General features: G+C 34.3%; 1 protein-coding gene across 3 annotated transcripts in view; it reads left to right on the top strand.

Moving 5' to 3' along the window:
• The window catches only part of LOC137642764 (N-acetylgalactosaminyltransferase 6-like), a 261,626-nt gene that overhangs the window by 65,235 nt on the left and 174,829 nt on the right, over window positions 1-21,562 (top strand). For 2 of the 3 annotated variants that reach the window (XM_068375609.1, XM_068375607.1), the window contains exons 2-6: window positions 8,568-8,812; window positions 12,635-12,810; window positions 15,843-16,031; window positions 19,859-20,036; window positions 21,317-21,434. In XM_068375609.1, coding sequence (XP_068231710.1) covers window positions 8,643-8,812; window positions 12,635-12,810; window positions 15,843-16,031; window positions 19,859-20,036; window positions 21,317-21,434 — 831 coding nt within the window. In that variant the 5' untranslated portion in view covers window positions 8,568-8,642. Of the gene's footprint in view, window positions 1-8,551; window positions 8,813-12,634; window positions 12,811-15,842; window positions 16,032-19,858; window positions 20,037-21,316; window positions 21,435-21,562 lie in introns of all 3 variants that reach the window. The other variant, XM_068375608.1, reaches the window with a different exon arrangement.

Raw genomic sequence — 21,562 nt, 5'->3', positions numbered from 1 at the left:
TATATATATATATATATATATATATATGTATATATATATATATATATATATATATATATATTATATATATATATATTATATATATATATATATATATATATATATTATATATATATATATATATATATATATATATATATATATATATATATATATATATATATATATATATATAGTCAGACGCTTGCTCTTTATTATATAAGGGAGATATGCAAATATACACATGTAGATAGTGATAGATGGAAAGATAGATAAGTATACTGTATATATAGATTGATAGACGGTAGATAGATAGAAAGATAGATAGAGACTTACTGATGGATAACCATATCCGCGTTCATATGCACACCATTCAACAACTACCCGCTCGCTCGAGCGTGCGCATGCCCCCAATTGAACAAATGTCGGTATAAATCATCCGGATTCCAAATATTTGAAATGATTTTCTTTTTTCATTTTATGTATTTGAGTCGTAACTTATTCTGTGAATTGTAAAATGTTACATGTCGAATCCACGCACCTGTTATTGATTATCTGAAACACCTGCTTGAACACGTGTAATGCTCTTTTATGTAATACCAATTTATAGAGTTACTGAGCGCCCCTTCGCCTTCTAGTAAAGGTAACAAAATAAGTTGAAAAAGTGTGACAAAAGTATTTAAAAATTGTAGGAAAGTAATCCAAAAAGGTCACAAAATAAGTTTAAAAAGGTGATAGAATAATTTTAAAATCGTACGAAAGTAAGCCAAAAATTAAAAAAATAAGTTTGAAAATTTGTTTAAGTAAGTTTAAAACCGTAAGAAAGTAAGTCCAAAAGGTAACAAAATAAGTTAAAAAATGTGACAAAATAAATTTTAAATCGTAAGAAAGTAAGCCAAAAGGGTAAAAAAATAAGTCTAAACATGTGATAAACTCAGATTAAAATCGTAAGAAACTAAGCCAAAACGGTCGCAAAATAAGTAAAATAGGTGATAAGTTTAAAATCAAAAGAAAGTAAGCCAAAAAGGTCACAAAATAAGTTTGAAAATGTGACAAAGTAAATTTAAAATCGTAAGAAAATAAGCCAAAAAAAGGTCACAAAATAGGTTTAAATAAGTTAGTTTTATAAGGTGTTAAAATAATTTTTAAACGTCAGAAAGTAAGTTTAAAATGTAAGAAATATGTTATATAAAATTTAAAAAAAAAATAATAAATTAGAACCAGCGTGGTCCACGATCAACCAGAGATATCGTTACCGATGTGAGGTGAATTATTACTATTATATTTTTTTTTTTTTTTTTTTTTACATTCGTAGTTGTTTGGTCATTTCCAGTAACAGAAATGACAATCTACCCTATATATTAAAGATCAAGTCTTTGGCTATATATATATGTAATTTTTTTTTTCTTTTTTTTTACACATTCGTGGTTGTTTGGTCATTTTCAGGAACAGAAATGACAATCTCCCCTATATATTAAAGAGCAAGTGTCTGGCTATATTGACGTCTTTTCTGTCACACTGATGAGGATGGAGAATAGTCATACTCTGTTTAGAGGGGTTACCCTGGTTGGTAGGCTACATACGGCAACCACACACTCCCCCACAAATTGCAGAACCAGGTGGTCAGGAAAGGGGGAGGGGGTAGGATGGGTTGAATCGGTGTATGTGCGTGCGTGTGTGCATATCTATCTAAATATTTAGACACCATTTTCTATGGATTGGGTACACTATGGCATCAGATATACATAGAATAAAGTAAAGATGTGAATCGCATGTGTCTCCGAGTTCCCCGAGTCACACAACTCTCATTTCCTAGAGAAACAATATCATAATCGACGATCTCTTTCAGCGTTTTATTGACCTTTATCAGCTTTCGTTATCACTTGTAAAACAGTAATGACGACCATAATAATTTCGGCAGTTGTAGCATGACGTAGGTATTACGTACCTCTACCATTAACGCAAGGTATTGCGGAGGCATTACGCAGTACCTACGCCATTCGCGTAAGGGCTTGCGTAACAGTAGACCCATGAAGTGGTTAAGAAGGTTGCTGTTACAGCGCTGTTCAGTGGGTAAAGGCTTGAACGCCTTGGCAAGAAGAGTGTATGAAACTGTATTTATTACAGTTCATTACCTTCATTATTATCTCAAAAATAAAAAAAAAAAAAAAAACTATACTCCATTTCTTAAAAAAAAAAAAAAAAAAAAAAAACTATAGTACATTTCTTTTAGCGATGCATATTTGCACCGACTCGCATCGGTGCCCTTTTAGCTCGGAAAGGTTTCCTGATCGCTGATTGGTTGGACGAGATAATTCTAACCAATCAGCGATCAGGAAACTTTTCCGAGCTAAAAGGGCAACGCTGCAAGTCTGTGCAAATAAGCATCGCTAAAAGAAATGGACTATAGTATTCCATCGATTTATTAATGATTTCCGATGCATAAGCTAATTATAAAAATCTGTAGTCTATTAGAAACGTGCCTGTCTCGCAATCTGTTGGACGAGAGTTTGAGCTCACCTAAGCTCAATAGTTTCTAGAACTGTTTGCAACTTCACCTTCCTCGTGAGCTATAAGTTCCCCTCAGGAGTCATTGGTAACCATTGCCTGGCCCTCCCCGGTCCTAGCTTGATGGAGATTGGCCTTAGGAGCTGATCATATATATATTTATTCATATATATATATATATATATATATATATATATATAAATATATATATGTAATGTATGTATATATATATATAGATATAGATATATATATGTATATATATATATATATATATATATATATATATATCTATATGGATAAATATCAACACAACATCGTGTTCAAATAGAAATAAATTTCTACATCATACTTGGGATCGAACGCTAGCCCCTTCTAATGAAAGGCCAGGTCGAAACCAACCATGCCACGAGAGCCCATAAAAGGAAATCTGAACCTGACACTAATCTAGCTGTCCGAGGATTTACCTGGTGAGACATCAGTCTCTTTACCAGCGAGTTTTACCAGATTTCCCCGGGCCACCACGTGACACAATTGGTAGTAATTCATTCAAATTACCCCTAATGAGTCAATATGGATAAATATCAACACAACATCGTGTTCAAATAGAAATAAATTTCTACCTCATACTTGGGATCGAACGCTAGCCCCTTCTAATGAAAGGCCAGGTCGAAACCAACCATGCCACGAGAGCCCATAAAAGGAAATCTGAACCTGACACTAATCTAGCTGTCCGAGGATTTACCTGGTGAGACATCAGTCTCTTTACCAGCGAGTTTTACCAGGTTTCCCCGGGCCACCACGTGACACAATTGGTAGTAATTCATTCAAATTACCCCTAATGAGTCAATATGGATAAATATCAACACAACATCGTGTTCAAATAGAAATAAATTTCTACCTCATACTTGGGATCGAACGCTAGCCCCTTCTAATGAAAGGCCAGGTCGAAACCAACCATGCCACGAGTGCCCATAAAAGGAAATCTGAACCTGACACTAATCTAGCTGTCCGAGGATTTACCTGGTGAGACATCAGTCTCTTTACCAGCGAGTTTTACCAGATTTCCCCGGGCCACCACGTGACACAATTGGTAGTAATTCATTCAAATTACCCCTAATGAGTCAATATGGATAAATATCAACACAACATCGTGTTCAAATAGAAATAAATTTCTACCTCATACTTGGGATCGAACGCTAGCCCCTTCTAATGAAAGGCCAGGTCGAAACCAACCATGCCACGAGAGCCCATAAAAGGAAATCTGAACCTGACACTAATCTAGCTGTCCGAGGATTTACCTGGTGAGACATCAGTCTCTTTACCAGCGAGTTTTACCAGATTTCCCCGGGCCACCACGTGACACAATTGGTAGTAATTCATTCAAATTACCCCTAATGAGTCAATATGGATAAATATCAACACAACATCGTGTTCAAATAGAAATAAATTTCTACCTCATACTTGGGATCGAACGCTAGCCCCTTCTAATGAAAGGCCAGGTCGAAACCAACCATGCCATGGATATTTTATGGCCATGTTATTTTACTTTATCCTGAACGTCGGTAAAAGAATGATAAATGAAATAATGACAGACGTACTTTTAAATTACAGAAGGACACCTGCTGATATTTCCTATCTGGCACAAAAAGTTTAATGACCTCGCCTCTCCAACCTTTTTGACTATTCCATTTCTTTTCACTTGTTTCTATTCTTGATCTCAAACTGCCAGATATAATAGATCTTTTTTATTCCCTTTTGATAATTCCTGATAGTACTATCTCTCCAAAAGATCATTACACAGCGAAGTTTGATTTTAAAACCCTAAATTTCAAATTTGTAGCCACTTAAGCTTCACACGGTACACTTTCTTTCCAAGTTTTAAATCCAACATGTTCATACTTTCTTTCCAAGTTTTAAATCCAACACTTTCATACTTTCTTTCCAAGTTTTAAATCCAACACTTTCATACTTTCTTTCCGAGTTTCAAATCCAACACTTTCATACTTTCTTTTCAAGTTTTAAATAAAACACTTTCATACTTTCCAAGTTTAAATCCAACACTTTCATACTTTCTTTTCAAGTTTTAAATCCAACACTTTCATACTTTCTTTTCAAGTTTTAAATCCAACACTTTCATACTTTCTTTCCAAGTTTTAAATCCAACACTTTCTTACTTTCTTTCCAAGTTTTAAATCCAACACTCACACTTTCTTTCCAAGTTTTAAATCCAACACTTTCATACTTTCTTTCCAAGTTTTAAATCCAACACTTTCATACTTTCCAAGTTTAAATCCATCACTTTCATACTTTCTTTCCAAGTTTTAAATCCAACACTATCATACTTTCTTTCCAAGTTTTAAATCCAACACTTTCATACTTTCTTTCCAAGTTTTAAATCCAACACTTTTATACTTTCTTTCCAAGTTTTAAATCCAACACTTTCATACTTTCTTTCCAAGTTTTAAATCCAACACTTTCTTACTTTCTTTCCAAGTTTTAAATCCAACACTCACACTTTCTTTCCAAGTTTTAAATCCAACACTTTCATACTTTCTTTCCAAGTTTTAAATCCAACACTTTCATACTTTCCAAGTTTAAATCCATCACTTTCATACTTTCTTTCCAAGTTTTAAATCCAACACTTTCATACTTTCTTTCCAAGTTTTAAATCCAACACTTTCATACTTTCTTTCCAAGTTTTAAATCCAACACTTTCATACTTTCTTTCCAAGTTTTAAATCCATCGCTTTCATACTTTCTTTCCAAGTTTTAAATCCAACACTTTCATACTTTCTCTGCAAGTTTTAAATCCAACACTTTTATATTTCCTTTCCAAGTTTAAATCCAACACTTTCATACTTTCTTTCCGAGTTTTAAATCCAATACTTTCATACTTTCTTTCCAAGTTTAAATCCATCACTTTCATACTTTCTTTCCAAGTTTTAAATCCAACACTTTCATACTTTCCAAGTTTAAATCCATCACTTTCATACTTTCTTTCCAAGTTTTAAATCCAACACTTTCATACTTTCTTTCCAAGTTTTAAATCCAACACTTTCATACTTACTTTCCAAGTTTTAAATCCAACACTTTCATACTTTCTTTCCAAGTTTTAAATCCAACACTATCATACTTTCTTTCCAAGTTTTAAATCCAACACTTTCATACTTTCTTTCCAAGTTTTAAATCCAACACTATCATACTTTCTTTCCAAGTTTTAAATCCAACACTTTCATACTTTCTTTCCAAGTTTTAAATCCAACACTTTCATACTTACTTTCCAAGTTTAAATCCAATACTTTCATACTTTCTTTCCAAGTTTTAAATCCAACACTTTCATACTTTCTTTCCAAGTTTTAAATCCAACACTTTCATACTTTCTTTCCAAGTTTTAAATCCAACACTTTCATACTTTCTTTCCAAGTTTTAAATCCAACGCTTTCATATTTTCTTTCCAAGTTTTAAATCCAACACTTTCATACTTTCTTTCCAAGTTTTAAATCCAACGCTTTCATACTTTCTTTCCAAGTTTTAAATCCAACACTTTCATACTTTCTTTCCAATTTTAAATCCAACACTTTCATACTTTCTTTCCAAGTTTTAAATCCAACGCTTTCATGCTTTCTTTCCAAGTTTTAAATCCAACGCTTTCATACTTTCTTTCCAAGTTTTAAATCCAACACTTTCATACTTTCTTTTCAAGTTTTAAATCCATCACTTTCATACTTTCTTTCCAAGTTTTAAATCCAACACTTTCATACTTTCTTTTCAAGTTTTAAATCCATCACTTTCATACTTGCTTTCCAAGTTTTAAATCCAACACTTTCATACTTTCTTTCCAAGTTTTAAATCAACACTTTCATACTTTCTTTCCAAGTTTTAAATCCAACACTTTCATACTTTCTTTCCAAGTTTTAAATCCAACACTTTCATACTTTCTTTTCAAATTTTAAATCCAACACTTTCATACTTTCTTTCCAAGTTTTAAATCCAACACTTTCATACTTTCTTTCCAAGTTTTAAATCCAACACTTTCATACTTTCTTTCCAAGTTTTAAATCAACACTTTCATACTTTCTTTCCAAGTTTTAAATCCAACACTTTCATACTTTCTTTCCAATTTTAAATCCAACACTTTCATACTTTCCTTCCAAGTTTTAAATCCAACACGTTCATACCTTCTTTCCCAGTTTTAAATCTAACACTTTCATACTTTCTTTCCAAGTTTTAAATCCAACACTTTCATACTTTCTTTTCAAGTTTTAAATCCAACACTTTCATACTTTCTTTTCAAGTTTTAAATCCAACACTTTCATACTTTCTTTCCAAGTTTTAAATCCAACACTTTCATACTTTCTTTCCAAGTTTTAAATCAACACTTTCATACTTTCTTTCCACGTTTTAAATCCATCACTTTCATACTTTCTTTCCAAGTTTTAAATCCAACACTTTCATACTTTCTTTCCACGTTTTAAATCCAACACTTTCATACTTTCTTTCCAAGTTTTAAATCCATCATTTTGATACTTTCTTTCCAAGTTTTAAATCCAACACTTTCCTAGAAAACTAATTCCCTATTCTTTGCATAGGATCTAATTCTATTTTAATACTTATTCAAAACAAATTTACAGCCACTTCATTACCACACCGTACATATATCCAATTTAAATTTTCACGTTTTATTTTTATAGAAAACTAATTCAATATTCTTCTCATGCCATCTAGCTTTGCGTGTTCTGAAAATATATGTTCAAAACTCTCCCTGGTATCCATTTGATAAATACATCGAAATAACAACTTAAGTTTCATACTTTATTCTTCTACCTCAATAACATTTCAAACTTCTATCTTGGTCTTCGTTCACGCAGCCTTAATCTTGAGATTATTCACTTTCAATAGTTTCTTCCTTGAATCACGTGGTCATTCTTCACTATAGTCAATTCTTTTTAGTGAGGCAGATTTGCACCGACTTGCAGGGGTGCCCTTTTTAGCTTGGAAAAGTTTCCTGATCGCTGATTGGTTGGACACGATATTTCCAACCAATCAGATAGCAGGAAATTTTGCCGAGCTAAAAGGGCACCTCTGCGAGTCAGTGCAAATGCGCCTCATTAAGAAAAAAACTTAGCATAGTGACAGTTCTAGATCATATCGTACAATTATTTATTCATTTGTCTACTATTTATTTCAATTATCTCCCATGAATGTGTACAGGTATTACGATTTTTTTTCTCTTTTTTTTGTGGGGGGGGGGAAGAATCAGTTACTACTCTATTTAAGGTGATATTAACTTATCTTTGATATGTTTTTAATCCAAACTACAATGCCATTTTGATTTTATATAAGCACGTAAATTTCATATATAAAAGAAAAGTTCAAAACACTCACCAGATTCCATTCGGGTGTTACAAGTGTTTGAACCTTGTAGCAATCGTCACTGATGTACAGACACATGTGTATGACACACAACACAAGTTATGATGGAGAAAATAGTTTTCGTTTCATGCGGGGAAAACATGCTATGAATAGAATGTTCTTTACTATTTACAGGTAGTTGTTGATGTATGTTAATGCATGTAGCTCACATGAATGTCAATAATGAAATGAGGAAAACGTTGACCATGGTTAGTGCTTGATAATCAATATACTAGGTTACACTTGAAAATTTGCTGTAAAAAATGGTAAAAATCCTGGAATGTTGCCATGCATTTGCCGTTTTAAAAACGGATATATTGACGTTAAGGAGTAATATTACGGTCACCAACCCTTAAAAGATAATAACAAAGTAGGGTATAAATTATGGACGCCTGTCTGTTTTACTGATATACGGCTGAAATCAGTATATTTTTACGGAGAATTCTCGATTAAAATTTCCGATTTTTTTTAAAGAGTGTAGACAGGTGGGTTAGGTTGGGTTAGTTAGTTTTGGTTAGGTTAAGGTTAGGGTTACGCTAGGTGGGTTAGGTTAGGTTGGGTTAGGTTAGGTTAGATCAGGTTGGTATTTCCTACAGATAAAATTACCCAATATAGTAATCTATGCCTACAGTCTTGTGATTAATTGGAGCAGTTTTTACCTTTTCCAGGCTTCGAAATTCCCTGACACCAGGATTATACCTGGAAAGCCGCAGAAGAAGAAGGACTGGCACAACTATACCCTGATGGCAATCGAGAGCGCCCGCCAAGGACCTGGGGAGCAAGGAACTGCCCACCAGCTCAGGCCTGACCAAGCGAAGGAGAAACTTGAACTCTTTGAAACAAATGGTTTCAACGCCCTGCTAAGCGATCAGTTGTCGCTTGAACGGGCACTCAGAGATATCAGGGATCCAAAGTAAGTGGACAGAATTACTATATTTATATTTCCTGGAACAATATTCAGGTGTCATAATGCCCCAATTATAAGAACTTAAGGAATAGATATTTATTTGAGGCTCGAGGTGAGGGTGGCAGGTTCATCCTTGCCAAGATTCTTGGACATGATTTGTCCTACTATGAAAGTGGCACTTTTAGATTTATTTCTGAAGCAGGTCTTCTGAAAACTATTTAACTTTTACCATGACATTATACTTTTATGGTTTTAATTGAATATTCCTTTATTTTTCTTTATGTGTATGTAGACTAAATGATATCGGCGGCAATTATCTTAGATGTCAGGACGCCTGAAAACTTTAAATCAATCAGAATTTCAGATGCATGATTCATGTTTCAAAGCTCCTATTCCAGCCATGCATTATTGCGATGGTAAACTGTTATCTATTCCCCTCGTAGGCCACCGTAGATACATATTTTTAGTCAAGTATGAAACAGGTAATAAAGCATGTGCATACTATAGTCAATTATTTTTAGTGAGGCAGATTTGCACTGACTCGCAGGGGTGCCTTTTTAGCTCGGAAAAGTTTCCTGTTCGCTGATTGGTCGGACAAGATAATTCTAACCAATCTGATAGCAGGAAACTTTTCCGAGCTAAAAGGGCACCGCTGCGAGTCCGTGTAAATGCGCCTCATTAAAAAAATTGAGTATAGTTGATAATAATCATATTATACTCAATACATTGTCTTTTGCACCAAGCACATATGACGTTGCTGACCTTGTAGGCAGGGTTTAGTTATTCGTGGCAGCCATTTTGTAAAATGGCCACCATTTTGACCCCAGGGGTAATTTGGAATGTCCCTATATCCAAAATGTTTCCTAGGGGTCTGCTATAACTGTGTACCAAATTTCATGCTCGTATCATCAAAGGCACAAAACTACCAAAATATTTCACAGATCTTGCTTGCTTGCTTATAGATTGCCCGGGCATCTTCCCGGACGGGGGCTCTTCGACTCTAGGTCATAGCCCTGCTGGACTATTATATAATGTTTTGAAAGTTCTAGAAGGCTTAAAAGGTGAAGAGCTTATTGATTTTGCCTCTGCAAGGAACTTCCCAGAGAAATTCTTACTTCCCACACTTGAAAATTTGCCGGAAATAACGTCAAAACTCCTGTAATAAATACTGCCAGGCATTTACCGTTTTAAAAACGGGTATATTGGCGTAAAGGAGTGATATTTAGCATAATTATCGAGGTGACAGTTCTTTTGTTATGTAACTTTGTATAACCATTATAATAAAATTTTATGGCACATACGTTTTGAATTATGTGTTATTCATTATTTTTTAGGAAAATCGACATAGAAAGATTAGGAAATTCTGCAAGTTAATGTCGTACAGATTTTATAATGACCCCATTTAGACATTCAGTTTAATTTCTTATTTTCTGAAATTTCTTTTTGAGGGAAAGACAGTTTTTTTAAATGTAATAGTTGTGGTTGTGGTGGCTGATGTGGTAACGTTCCTGACTAGTGACCGTCAGACTGGGGTTCGAGTCCCGCACAAACTCGATAGTTTCTTTGGTCGTTGCAACCTCACCATCCTTGTGAGCTGAGGATGGGGCGGGGCTGTTGCTGGGAGAGCCTATAGGTCTATCTTCTCAGTCATCAGTAGCCATTGCTTGCCTCTCCTTGGTCCTAGCTTGGGTGGAGAGGGGGCTTAGGTGCTGATCATATGATACATATGGTGAGTCTCTAGGGCATTGTCCTACTTGCTAGGGCAATGTCACTGTCCCTTGCCTCTGCCATTCATGAGTGACCTTTAAACCTTTAATTATTCGGAAAAATTCTTGCAAGGTCAATAAATATACCTTCATGTATTGCTCAAGAATTAGAAGTAAATCTCTTAAAGACAAAATTAGAAAATACAATAAAAAGTAGACGATTTCCGAACGTGATTGGATAACCTATCCATTCCGTATGTATTATCCTTTGCCATTCAATAAACTTGTTTTATAATTCCCTGCACATTATCCATAAGTTTCGTATTATATAAAAGGCTATGAACATTTATTCCGTAATTTATTTATTTATTTATTTATTTTTTTTTTATTTTTTTTTTTTTTTCAAATCCGATATCTTCCTGTTATGTATTCAACAGGTGTCTCCATAATTGGCACTCGAGAACGTATGTGACTTGTAAGCCGGTTGAAATACATTATGGTAATTCACAGGAAAACGCACATATACACACACACACATCTCACTTATATAATATAGAACAGGTGTCTGGATATATATATATATATATATATATATATATATATATATATATATATATATCCAGACATTTGCTTTTTATTATATAGGGGAGATGTGTGTATATACTGTATATATATATATATATATATATATATATATATATATATATATATATATATATATATATATATATATATATATATATATATAGTCCTTCTGAACCCCTTTTCCTGTATAAAGGGTGGCACCAGAAAACGTAATTGTTTCAGAACTGCGCTTTTTTTTAATACAGCATTTCTGGCATCCATAACAACTGAATGAGCTTTTGGGCGAAATTGAAATCAAATGTAGTACCAGATGTGTCCAGCCTGAATACTTAACATTTATTTCACATTTCTACATATACTGTAGGTGTTTTCCATTATGAGGGGTGGCTTTAGAGAAAATACAGCACAATGGTCACTGAAAAAATCTTACTTTAATAACAGAAAGAAGATGAACGTCATGTGCAAATAATTTCACCAACATTGGTTGATTCATTAATTTACACTAGACTCATCAGTAGCGCGTTGAATACCCTTCACACACTATACAATTATGTATGTAGCTGAGCCACTACAGACGTCCCAGTGCTCGAATGTGTGAATTTATAGATAAATATTTTAATGTCCGCTCATGAATGGTAAAGGCAAGAGGCATTGACACACTAGCTTGCAGAACAAAGCCCCAGAGACTGACCATATATTCACATGATCATCGCCCAAGCATTATCTTTATCCAAACTAGGACCAGGAAGGGCAAGGCAAGGACTGCTGATGACTCAGCAGGTAGACCTATAGACTAGCCCCAAACCCATCATCCTTAGCTTGCAAGGATGTTAAGGTTGCAGACACTACAAGAAACTATCGAGCTTGAGCGGGGACTCAAATCCTAGTCCGGCGATGGGCAGGCAAGGACGTTAGGGCCTATTCCAATAGGCCACCACAACCATAAACTTGCTGGTAGAGCGTGAAAAATAGGTCTTTATATCTCAGTCTAAAACAAATAGGCCTACTCTAAATTTCTAAGCCTACAACTTGCTAGTGTTGAGTGAAAAACCTCATTATACTTCAGTCTAAGACAAATAGGCCTACTCTAAAATCCTAAGCCTAGAACTTGCTAGTGTAGACTGAAAAAAAACCCTCATTATACCTCAGTCCAAGATAAATAGGCCTACTCTAAAATTCTAAGCCTAGAACTTGCTTGTGGAGAGTGAAAATATCTCATTAAACCTCAACCTAAGACAAATAGGCCTACTTTAGAATTCTAAGCCTAGAATTTGCTAGTAGAGATTGAAAAAGGTCATTATATCTTAGTCTAAGACAACTAGGCTAGGCCTACTCTATAACTCTAAGCCTAGAACTTGCTAATGGTGAGTGGAAAAACTTCATAATACCTCAATCTAAGACAAAAAGGGTAGGCCTACTCTAAAATTCTAAGCCTAGAATATGCTAGAGTAAAAAAGGCTCATTATATAGAAGACAAATAGGCCTATCCTAGATGTCTAAGCTTAGTTTTTTAGTCAGAATTTCGTTTCCTCCGCAGGTGTAAAACTTACCTGTACAGCGAGAAGCTTCCCACCGTCAGCGTCGTCATCCCCTTCTTCGAGGAACACTGGACGACCCTTTTGAGAACTGTGGTGTCCGTTGTGAAGAGGTCGCCGAAGGAACTCCTGAAGGAAATTATCCTCGTGGATGATGGGAGCTTCATGAAGAGTAAAGGTGATTCTGAGGATATTTCTTATAGCTTTTTGGTTTTAGCTTCCTATTATAGTTCATTTTAGGGGAATTCATATCCTGTACTCATTGGATTATTATTATTATTATTATTATTACTTGCTAAGTACAACACTTGTTGAAAAAATAGGATGTTATAAGGCCGAGGGCTTCCAACAGGGAAAATAGCCCAGTGAGGGAAAGAAACAAGGAAATAAATAACCTACAAGAGAATTAATGAACAATTAAGATAACATATTTTAAGAACAGTAACATTAAAACATACCTTTCATATATAAACTATAAAACCTCAAAAAAAAAAAACAGGAATGTAAATAAAATAGAATAGTGTGCCCGAGTGTACCCTTAAGCAAGAGAATTCTAATCCAAGAAAATGAAAGACCATGGTACAGAGGCTATGGGACTATCCAAGACTAGAGGACAATGGTTTGATTTTGGGTTGTCGTCCTCTTAGAAGAGCTGCGTACCATAGCCATTACTAATTTTTCTGTTGTTTGATACTCATATGTTTAGATTTAAACATAAGATCGACAGTTTCTTTATTCATTATTTGCCCCTGAGATTAACCAAGTCTTGATGAGCATTGGCAAAAATACCCCATCTCCAAGAAAAATATACTTAGATCTAATTATCATTGATGAAATGTAGTGGTCTTTTTCATCTTCTGCTGATTAACGATAAAAATACCGCCCCAAAGCAACAATTTCCTGTAGGCGGTCCCATTTTACCACAGATGGTATACGAGACTCCTTGCATCGCCTCATCTGCCCCCAGTTACAGCCACTTTTTATGCTTTCTTCATCTCCATTCCAGCTTCCTTGCTTCTATCTGGCTGACCAACCTCCTCGAGGTATACTATAGTCCATTTCTTTTAGCGAGGCATATTTGCACCGACTCGCAGCGGTGCCCTTTTAGCTCGGAAAAGTTTCCTGGTCGCTGATTGGTTGGACAAGATAATTCTAACCAATCAGCGATCAGGAAACTTTTCCGAGCTAAAAGGACACCGCTGTATTCGCACCGACTCGCAGCGGTGCCCTTTTAGCTCGGAAAAGTTTCCTGATCGCTGATTGGTTGGACAAGATAATTCTAACCTATCAGCGATCAGGAAACTTTTCCGAACTAAAAGGGCACCGCTGTATTTGCACCGACTCGCAGCGGTGCCCTTTTAGCTCGGAAAAGTTTCCTGATCGCTGATTGGTTGGACAAGATAATTCTAATCAATCAGCGATCAGGAAACTTTTCCGAGCTAAAAGGGCACCGCTGTATTTGCACCGACTCGCAGCGGTGCCCTTTTAGCTCGGAAAAGTTTCCTGGTCGCTGATTGGTTGGACAAGATAATTCTAACCAATCAGCGATCAGGAAACTTTTCCGAGCTAAAAGGGCACCGCTGCGAGTCGGTGCAAATATGCCTCGCTAAAAGAAATGGACTATAGGTCACCGAACGGCCTAAATATCATTCATCCATCATCTAAATTAAATACTAAGAGTGATCTGTTTTAAAGGCTATAATGGCAGCTCATGAATTACAGAGGCAAGGGTCAGTGACGTTGCCCTGTCAAGCAGGACAATGACCTAGAGACTAACTACATATACATTTGATCAGCGCCCTAGCTCCCTCTCTCCACCCAAACCTGGACCAAGAAGGGCCTGGCAATGGCTTATGATGACTCAGTAGATAGACCTATAGGTCTATAGGGGTCAGTGACGTTGCCCTGTCAAGCAGGACAATGACCTACAGACTAACTAAATATACATTTGATCAGCGCCCAAGCTCCCTCTCTCCACCCAAACTAGGACCAAGAAGAGCCAGGCAATGGCTTATGATGACTCAGTAGATTGACCTATAGGTTTCCCCCCTCCCCCCCCCCCCCAGCCTTACCTCAATAGGATAATAAGGTTACACCGACCAAAGGAATTAACCGAGTTTGAGCGGGAGATCACCAGTCAGGGACGGTACTCCATAGGCTACCACTATCATTTTCTATTTAATGGTCAAGCCAGGGTAATTCTCACCTCCCGATTTCATATTAGTGTTGTTACTGTTCCTAAGATATGTTATTTTAATTGTTCTTTACTTCTATTTTAGTTTATTTATTTCCTTATCTCCTTTCCTCACTAAGCTATTTTTCCCTGTTGGAGCCCTTGGGCTTATAAAATCTTACTTTCCCAACTAGGGCTTTACCTTAGCTAATAATAATAATAATAATAATAATAATAATAATAATAATAATAATAATGTTAATTTTAATTATTATAATAATAATAGTAAAAATATAATGATAATAATAATAATAATAATAATTTTAATTATTATAATAATAATAGTAAAAATATAATGATAATAATAATAATAATAATAATAATAATAATAATAATAATAATAATGATAATAGACATATTTTCAGCCTACATCCTTGAATTAAAAAAATAATTTTATCAAACATATTTTATCAATTGACAATTCCTCCCCTTGTTTCTACCACGTAGAGTTACTACTACTACTACTACTACTACTACTACTACTACTACTACTACTACTACTATCCCCATGTTTCTACCACGTAGAGTTACTACTACTACTACTACTACTACTACTACTACTACTACTACTACTATCCCCATGTTTCTACCACGTAGAGTTACTACTACTACTACTACTACTACTACTACTACTATCCCCATGTTTCTACCACGTAGAGTTCTTACGGGCACCAGTAGATGTTAATAATGATAATTATAAACCTAATTTTTTTTTTTTAGCTAACATTCTAAAACGAAAAATTCTTTTCATCAAACATATTCTTTCAATTGACAATTTCTCCCCTTGTTTCTACCACGTTGAGTTACTACTACTACTACTACTACTACTACTACCACTACTACTACTATTATTATTATCATTATTAATGATAATGATAATCCTAATCCTAATTTTTAGCTAACATCCTTTAATGAAAAAATACATTTATCAAACATATTCTTTCAATTGACAATTTCCCTCCTTGTTTCTACCACAGAGTTCTTACGAGCACCCCTAGATGCCTGGCTGAAGGAGAACGTCCCTTTTGGCAAGGTCATCCGGCTCCCAGAGCGCGTCGGTCTCATCATAGCCCGCCAGGAAGGTTGTAAAGTTGCCACGGGTGACGTCATTGTGGTACTGGACTCCCATTGCGAAGTTATGACTAATTGGCTACCTCCGCTTCTAGGTGAGGTTGCCAGATGTTGTTTTTGGTGAATTGTGTGATAATAGTGAGATTACGTGTTGATGTTCATTGTTGTAATTTTATGTTTGGTGTATATATATATATATATATATATATATATATATATATATATATATATATATACGTATATGTATATATATATGCATATATATATATATATATATATATATATATATATATATATATATATATACACATAAAATGTTGTTTTTAGTTAATATTAAAGTAATAATACTGAGATTACACACACACACGTACACACACATATATATATACATATATATATATATATATATATATATATATATATATATATATATATATATATCACATACATACATATATTCAAATATGCACACCTATTTTAATGTATACATATCACATGCCAAGCTGATATCCGTGAAGGAAAAGTAGTCAAGTACGTATATGGAAAATGAGAAATAAACATTAAACCTCTAAAGAGAAACAACAAATGAGAATAGGATAAATAAAAAGAGAAATAAATAATTTGAAAAGACATGAACTGTCGAGAATGAGGTGACTCCCAGATTAGCGATGTGTAATGTGAAGTAGAGAGAGAGAGAGAGAGAGAGAGAGAGAGAGAGAGAGAGAGAGAGAGAGAGAGAGAGAGAGAGAGCCACATAATCAGAAATTATTTCCATATGATAAAGTGATATATACTCAGTAGGCTACATATAAGCACGTTTTGTCATAGGAAATATAAATATAACCAGTTCAAATACTTTGCTCAAAGATAGCCCCTTATTTGGTGGTATTTATTTATTTTAATGTTATTGTTCTTGAAATATTTTATTTTTCCTTGTTTCCTTTCCTCACTGGGCTATTTTCCCTGTTGGAGCCCCTGGGCTTATAGCATCCTGCTTTTTCCAACTAGGGTTGTAGCTTAGCAAGTAATAATAATAATAATAATAATAATAATGACAATAATAATAACGTTAATAATATTTATTTGCTCGTCCAAAGGACTTACTAGAACTGTCATTGATATGTATTTAAAGTTCAAGTCAGTAATTGTGCATGCAGATGTGTGTGTCTGCGCGCACGCATGCACGTATGTGTAGAAATATGTAAGACATAACTTCTTTATACAATAATATGTCTTTCATTAATTAAGAAATCTTCATTCAAATTTTTAGAGGAATAATTTTATATTGAAATAGCTAATTGATGTTTTGCACAATAATCTAATTTGTTTGGGAATTGGCTTGACCAATTAGAGAAATTAATTTAATTTATATGTGGGGTTGCATGAGTCTTTTACATGTATTATTATTATTATTATTATTATTATTATTATTATTATTATTATTATTAGCCAAGCTACAACCCTAGTTGGAAAAGCAAGATGCTATAAGCCCAAGGGCTGCAATAGGGAAAAATAGCCGATGGAGGAAAGAAATAAGGAAATAAATAAATGATGAGAACAAATTAACATTAAATCGTTCTAAAAACAGTAACAACGTCAAAATAGATATGTCATATATAAACTATTAACAACGTCAAAAACAGATATGTCATATATAAACTATAAAATGACTCCTGTCAGCCTGGTCAATTTTGAACTTTTGAAGTTCTACTGATTCAACTAAAGGTAATTTTCACAACTTGGTAACAGCTGGAACAAAACTTTTAGAATACTGTGTAGTATTGAGCCTCATGATGGAGAAGGCCTGGCTATTAGAATTAACTGTCTGTCTAGTATTACGAACAGAATAGAGTTGTCCAAGGAGATCTTAATGTAAAGGATGGTCAGAGTTATGAAAAAATCTTATGCAACATGCATAATGAACTAATTGCATGATTCTGCTTTTTAATGATATCTGTACTTCATATGGGATGGAAAACCTGTTTATGCTTTCTGCAAGATTTTATAGAGTTGATATATGTCTGTTGTATATAGATCTGTGAGGTATTTCAGCATATTTAAGAAATATCAAAACCTTATTCGGTTGAAAGGTCGCTCATGAATGGCAGAGGCAAGGGACAGTGACAATGCCCCATTATTATTATTATTATTATTATTATTATTGTTATTATTATTATTATTACCCAAGCTACAACCCTAGTTGGAAAAGCAGGATGCTATAAGCCCAAGGGCTCCTATAGGGAAAATAGCCCTGTGAGGAAAGGAAATAAGGAAATAAATAAACTGCAAGAGATTTATTTAATAGTAAAATTAAATATTTTAAGAACAGTAGCAACATTAAGGTAAATGTTTCCTATATGAAATATAAAATTAAAAAACAGGAGGGAGAGAAATAAGATAGAATAGTGTGCCCAAGTGTACCATCAAGCAATAGAACTCTACCCCAAGACAGTGAGAGACCATGGTACAGACTCTGTACTACAGAGGCTATGGCACTACCCAAGACTAGAGAACAATGGTTTGATTTTGGAGTGACATTCTCCTAGAAGAGCTGTCTACCATATCTAACGTAGTCACGGTCATTTACATTGCAGTAGTTAACCCCTTGAACGAAAAAGAATTGTTTGGTAATTTCAGTTTTGTCAGGAGTATGAGGGCAGAGGATAATATGTAAAGAATAGGCCAGACTACTCGGTGTATGTGTAAGCAAAAGGAATATAAGCATAACCAGAGAGAAGGATCCAATGTAGTACTGTCTGACCAGTCAAAGGACCCCATAACTCTAGTATCTCAACGGGATAATACCCGGGTGACTGATCATATGCATCTCCCTAGCCCCCCTTCCACCCAAGTAAGGACCAGGGAGGGCCAGGCAATGATTGTTGAAGACTCAGCAGGTAGACCTGTAGGCTCCGCCAAACCTCCAAACCTTGGTTCACAAAAATGGTGAGGCTGCAGACGCTACAAAAAACTATTGAGTTTGAGCGGAACTCAATCTCCCTTCTAGCAGAACGCCAGACAGTGATGTTTCCAATAGGCCACCACAATTTATCAAGAGAAAGTTTTTGTGAATCAAGTGAGATTTTCAATTTTCTTGATATCGCAATTTCTTCAATAAGGCCAATCTTCTAATTCAGAATGTTTTCTGTGATTCTCATATACCCGAGAATAACATTTAAGTATAACCTCTTTCCCTCAGACATCCAGGAAATAAGAAAGATTCTCAACTTACAAACTTAATAGGTTTCACATTTAAGTCGAATTATGTTAAATTTTGGTCTAGATAGGCCTAACCTAATTCCCATACTTATGATTTCCAGTGGAAAAAGTCAACAAATATTCCCGTTTCACATGAAGTAAATATCAGGTTATTGCAAATGTTGTTTTACTTACTTAGATTATAGAATAATGTTTTATTGGAGTATTTAATTAATCTATTACAGTATACAAACTTAATATATCTCAGAAGAGCCTTGCAGGAATTATCGGTACTTCAAAACGAAAAATTGTGTTGCTATGTGAGAGATAAATCCTTATGTTTTTTCAATTTACAAATTAACACAGACAAATACCAAGTTCAAGTCACAACACATATGAATTAGATGTAAACCTATATTTAACAGTTTAAAATACTCTGTCTCAGGAGAGCAATATTCAAGTAATAATAAGACTCATAGAAGGTAATGAAAACCCATTTTTGATATCTGATGAAGAAGGAAGACTTCACAATATAATGACAAATGGAGAAGCAACTGAAGATATCAGGAAACAATTGTGAAACGCTGTAAACATTAGCAAGGCTGCATCTGAAAATTATGATACCAGTTGGATTTGTGTTTGTATCTCTGAATGTCTGTAAGTTGAAGACCTGTGTCATAGATATATTTCAGCATTACTGAAATTATTTTCTTTTCTCCCACAGATCCCATTGTGCAAAATTACCGTACCGCTGTGTGTCCCCTTATCGATGTGATCGACCAGGAGAACTTTGCATATCACATACAGGACAATGGTGGCAGAGGAGCTTTCGATTGGAGGCTGTACTACAAGAGAATTCCTTTAGGGCCTAAGGACAGAGATAAGCTTCCAGAACCGTTTGAGTAAGTCTGAAGATAACAATACTAGGTTTTTCTTATTTAACTGTACAGCTTTTTGCATTGATTTAATTTAGAAAAATATGTATTTGGTTTATATATTTACTAACGTATGCGGTCCTTCGAAAATGACATCTAAATATTTTGATATGCATACACACGCGCACAAAAAGATTTAACACTTCCCACCCCCTCCCCCTTTCCTATTGGGGTGCTCCCACTCATCAGGGTATGACTGCTCCCTCTCCCCCTACCCTTGGGACTGGGAGAGACTGAGTAGTCATATGTTTGGCAATGCTGCTCAGTGTGACAGGAAATATACATATGTATATGTATATATATATATATATATATATATATATATATATATATATATATACATATATACATACATACATACATACATACATACATATGTATTTATGTGTGTATATATATATATATATATATATATATATATATATATAGCGTATATATATATATATATATATATATATATATATATATATATATATATATATATATGTATAAACATATGTGTGTATGTATGTGTTTGTGGGGGATGACATTGATGCAATGATGCAAAATTTAAACACTGTAAGCAAGGCATCATGCACAATATTAAGATCAATTATACTTTAGCCACATTATTGGCAGAAATCAAGATGAATCATTCATAATCATTTAAGAAGGGAAACAGTCATTACTGAAGTTGGATTATAGAACCCTCAATGGCAATTTTATTAACAAACTCTAACCTCTCATAACCAGACTTTATTTATTCTAATTTATGAATATAGTAGCTTTTTTGTTTTTTTGTTTAGGGGTCTGATTTTAGTTGTCTACAAGTTCTATTGATTTTCAAAAAAATTACATATTCAACCTACAGAATTTTTATGAAAACTATGGATTTATTTTTATCATGCACTGGGTGCTTATAAACCATTTACGTATAAGATGTTATAGTTTTTATAAAATGTGTCATTCTTTGTATTATATATTATCCTATACATTGTTCAGTGTATTTAGAATCATACTGAAATGGTCATTTAATATTAGAATTTTTATGATCTATTCTTCGTACGAATCAATATCCGTATTTTAGTGCTATAAATAATTGCTTTGCCTGATGGTTTTTTGAGTATCCATTTGTAAAACTAGTATTTCCCTTTAGCTTTTTATTTCAGTGCTACAATTCTTTACTATTATCCTTCATCTATTTTATTCCTCATTTTAATGTTTACCATATTTATAAGTTAGTGATATGCGTATTCTTTCATTATCAGGAATCCTGTCATGAATGGAGGACTGTTTGCAATAAGCCGTAGCTTTTTCTGGGAACTTGGCGGATATGACCCCGGTTTAGCTATCTGGGGCGGAGAGCAGTATGACCTCTCTTTCAAGGTGAGATTTGATTTCCCTTCCTGCATAGCAAAGATGATTTCAACATTTTAACAACAAAATAATCAATTGGGACATATTAAATTTACATTCATTTTGAAGATGTGAAATATTTTGTATTTGATGAACAG

Source organism: Palaemon carinicauda, chromosome 6, assembly GCF_036898095.1.
Source record: "Palaemon carinicauda isolate YSFRI2023 chromosome 6, ASM3689809v2, whole genome shotgun sequence".
Classification (NCBI taxonomy): Eukaryota; Metazoa; Arthropoda; class Malacostraca; order Decapoda; family Palaemonidae; genus Palaemon; species Palaemon carinicauda.
The sequence above is the reverse complement of the archived record's forward strand: the minus strand, read 5'-3'. Positions and strand labels throughout refer to the sequence as shown.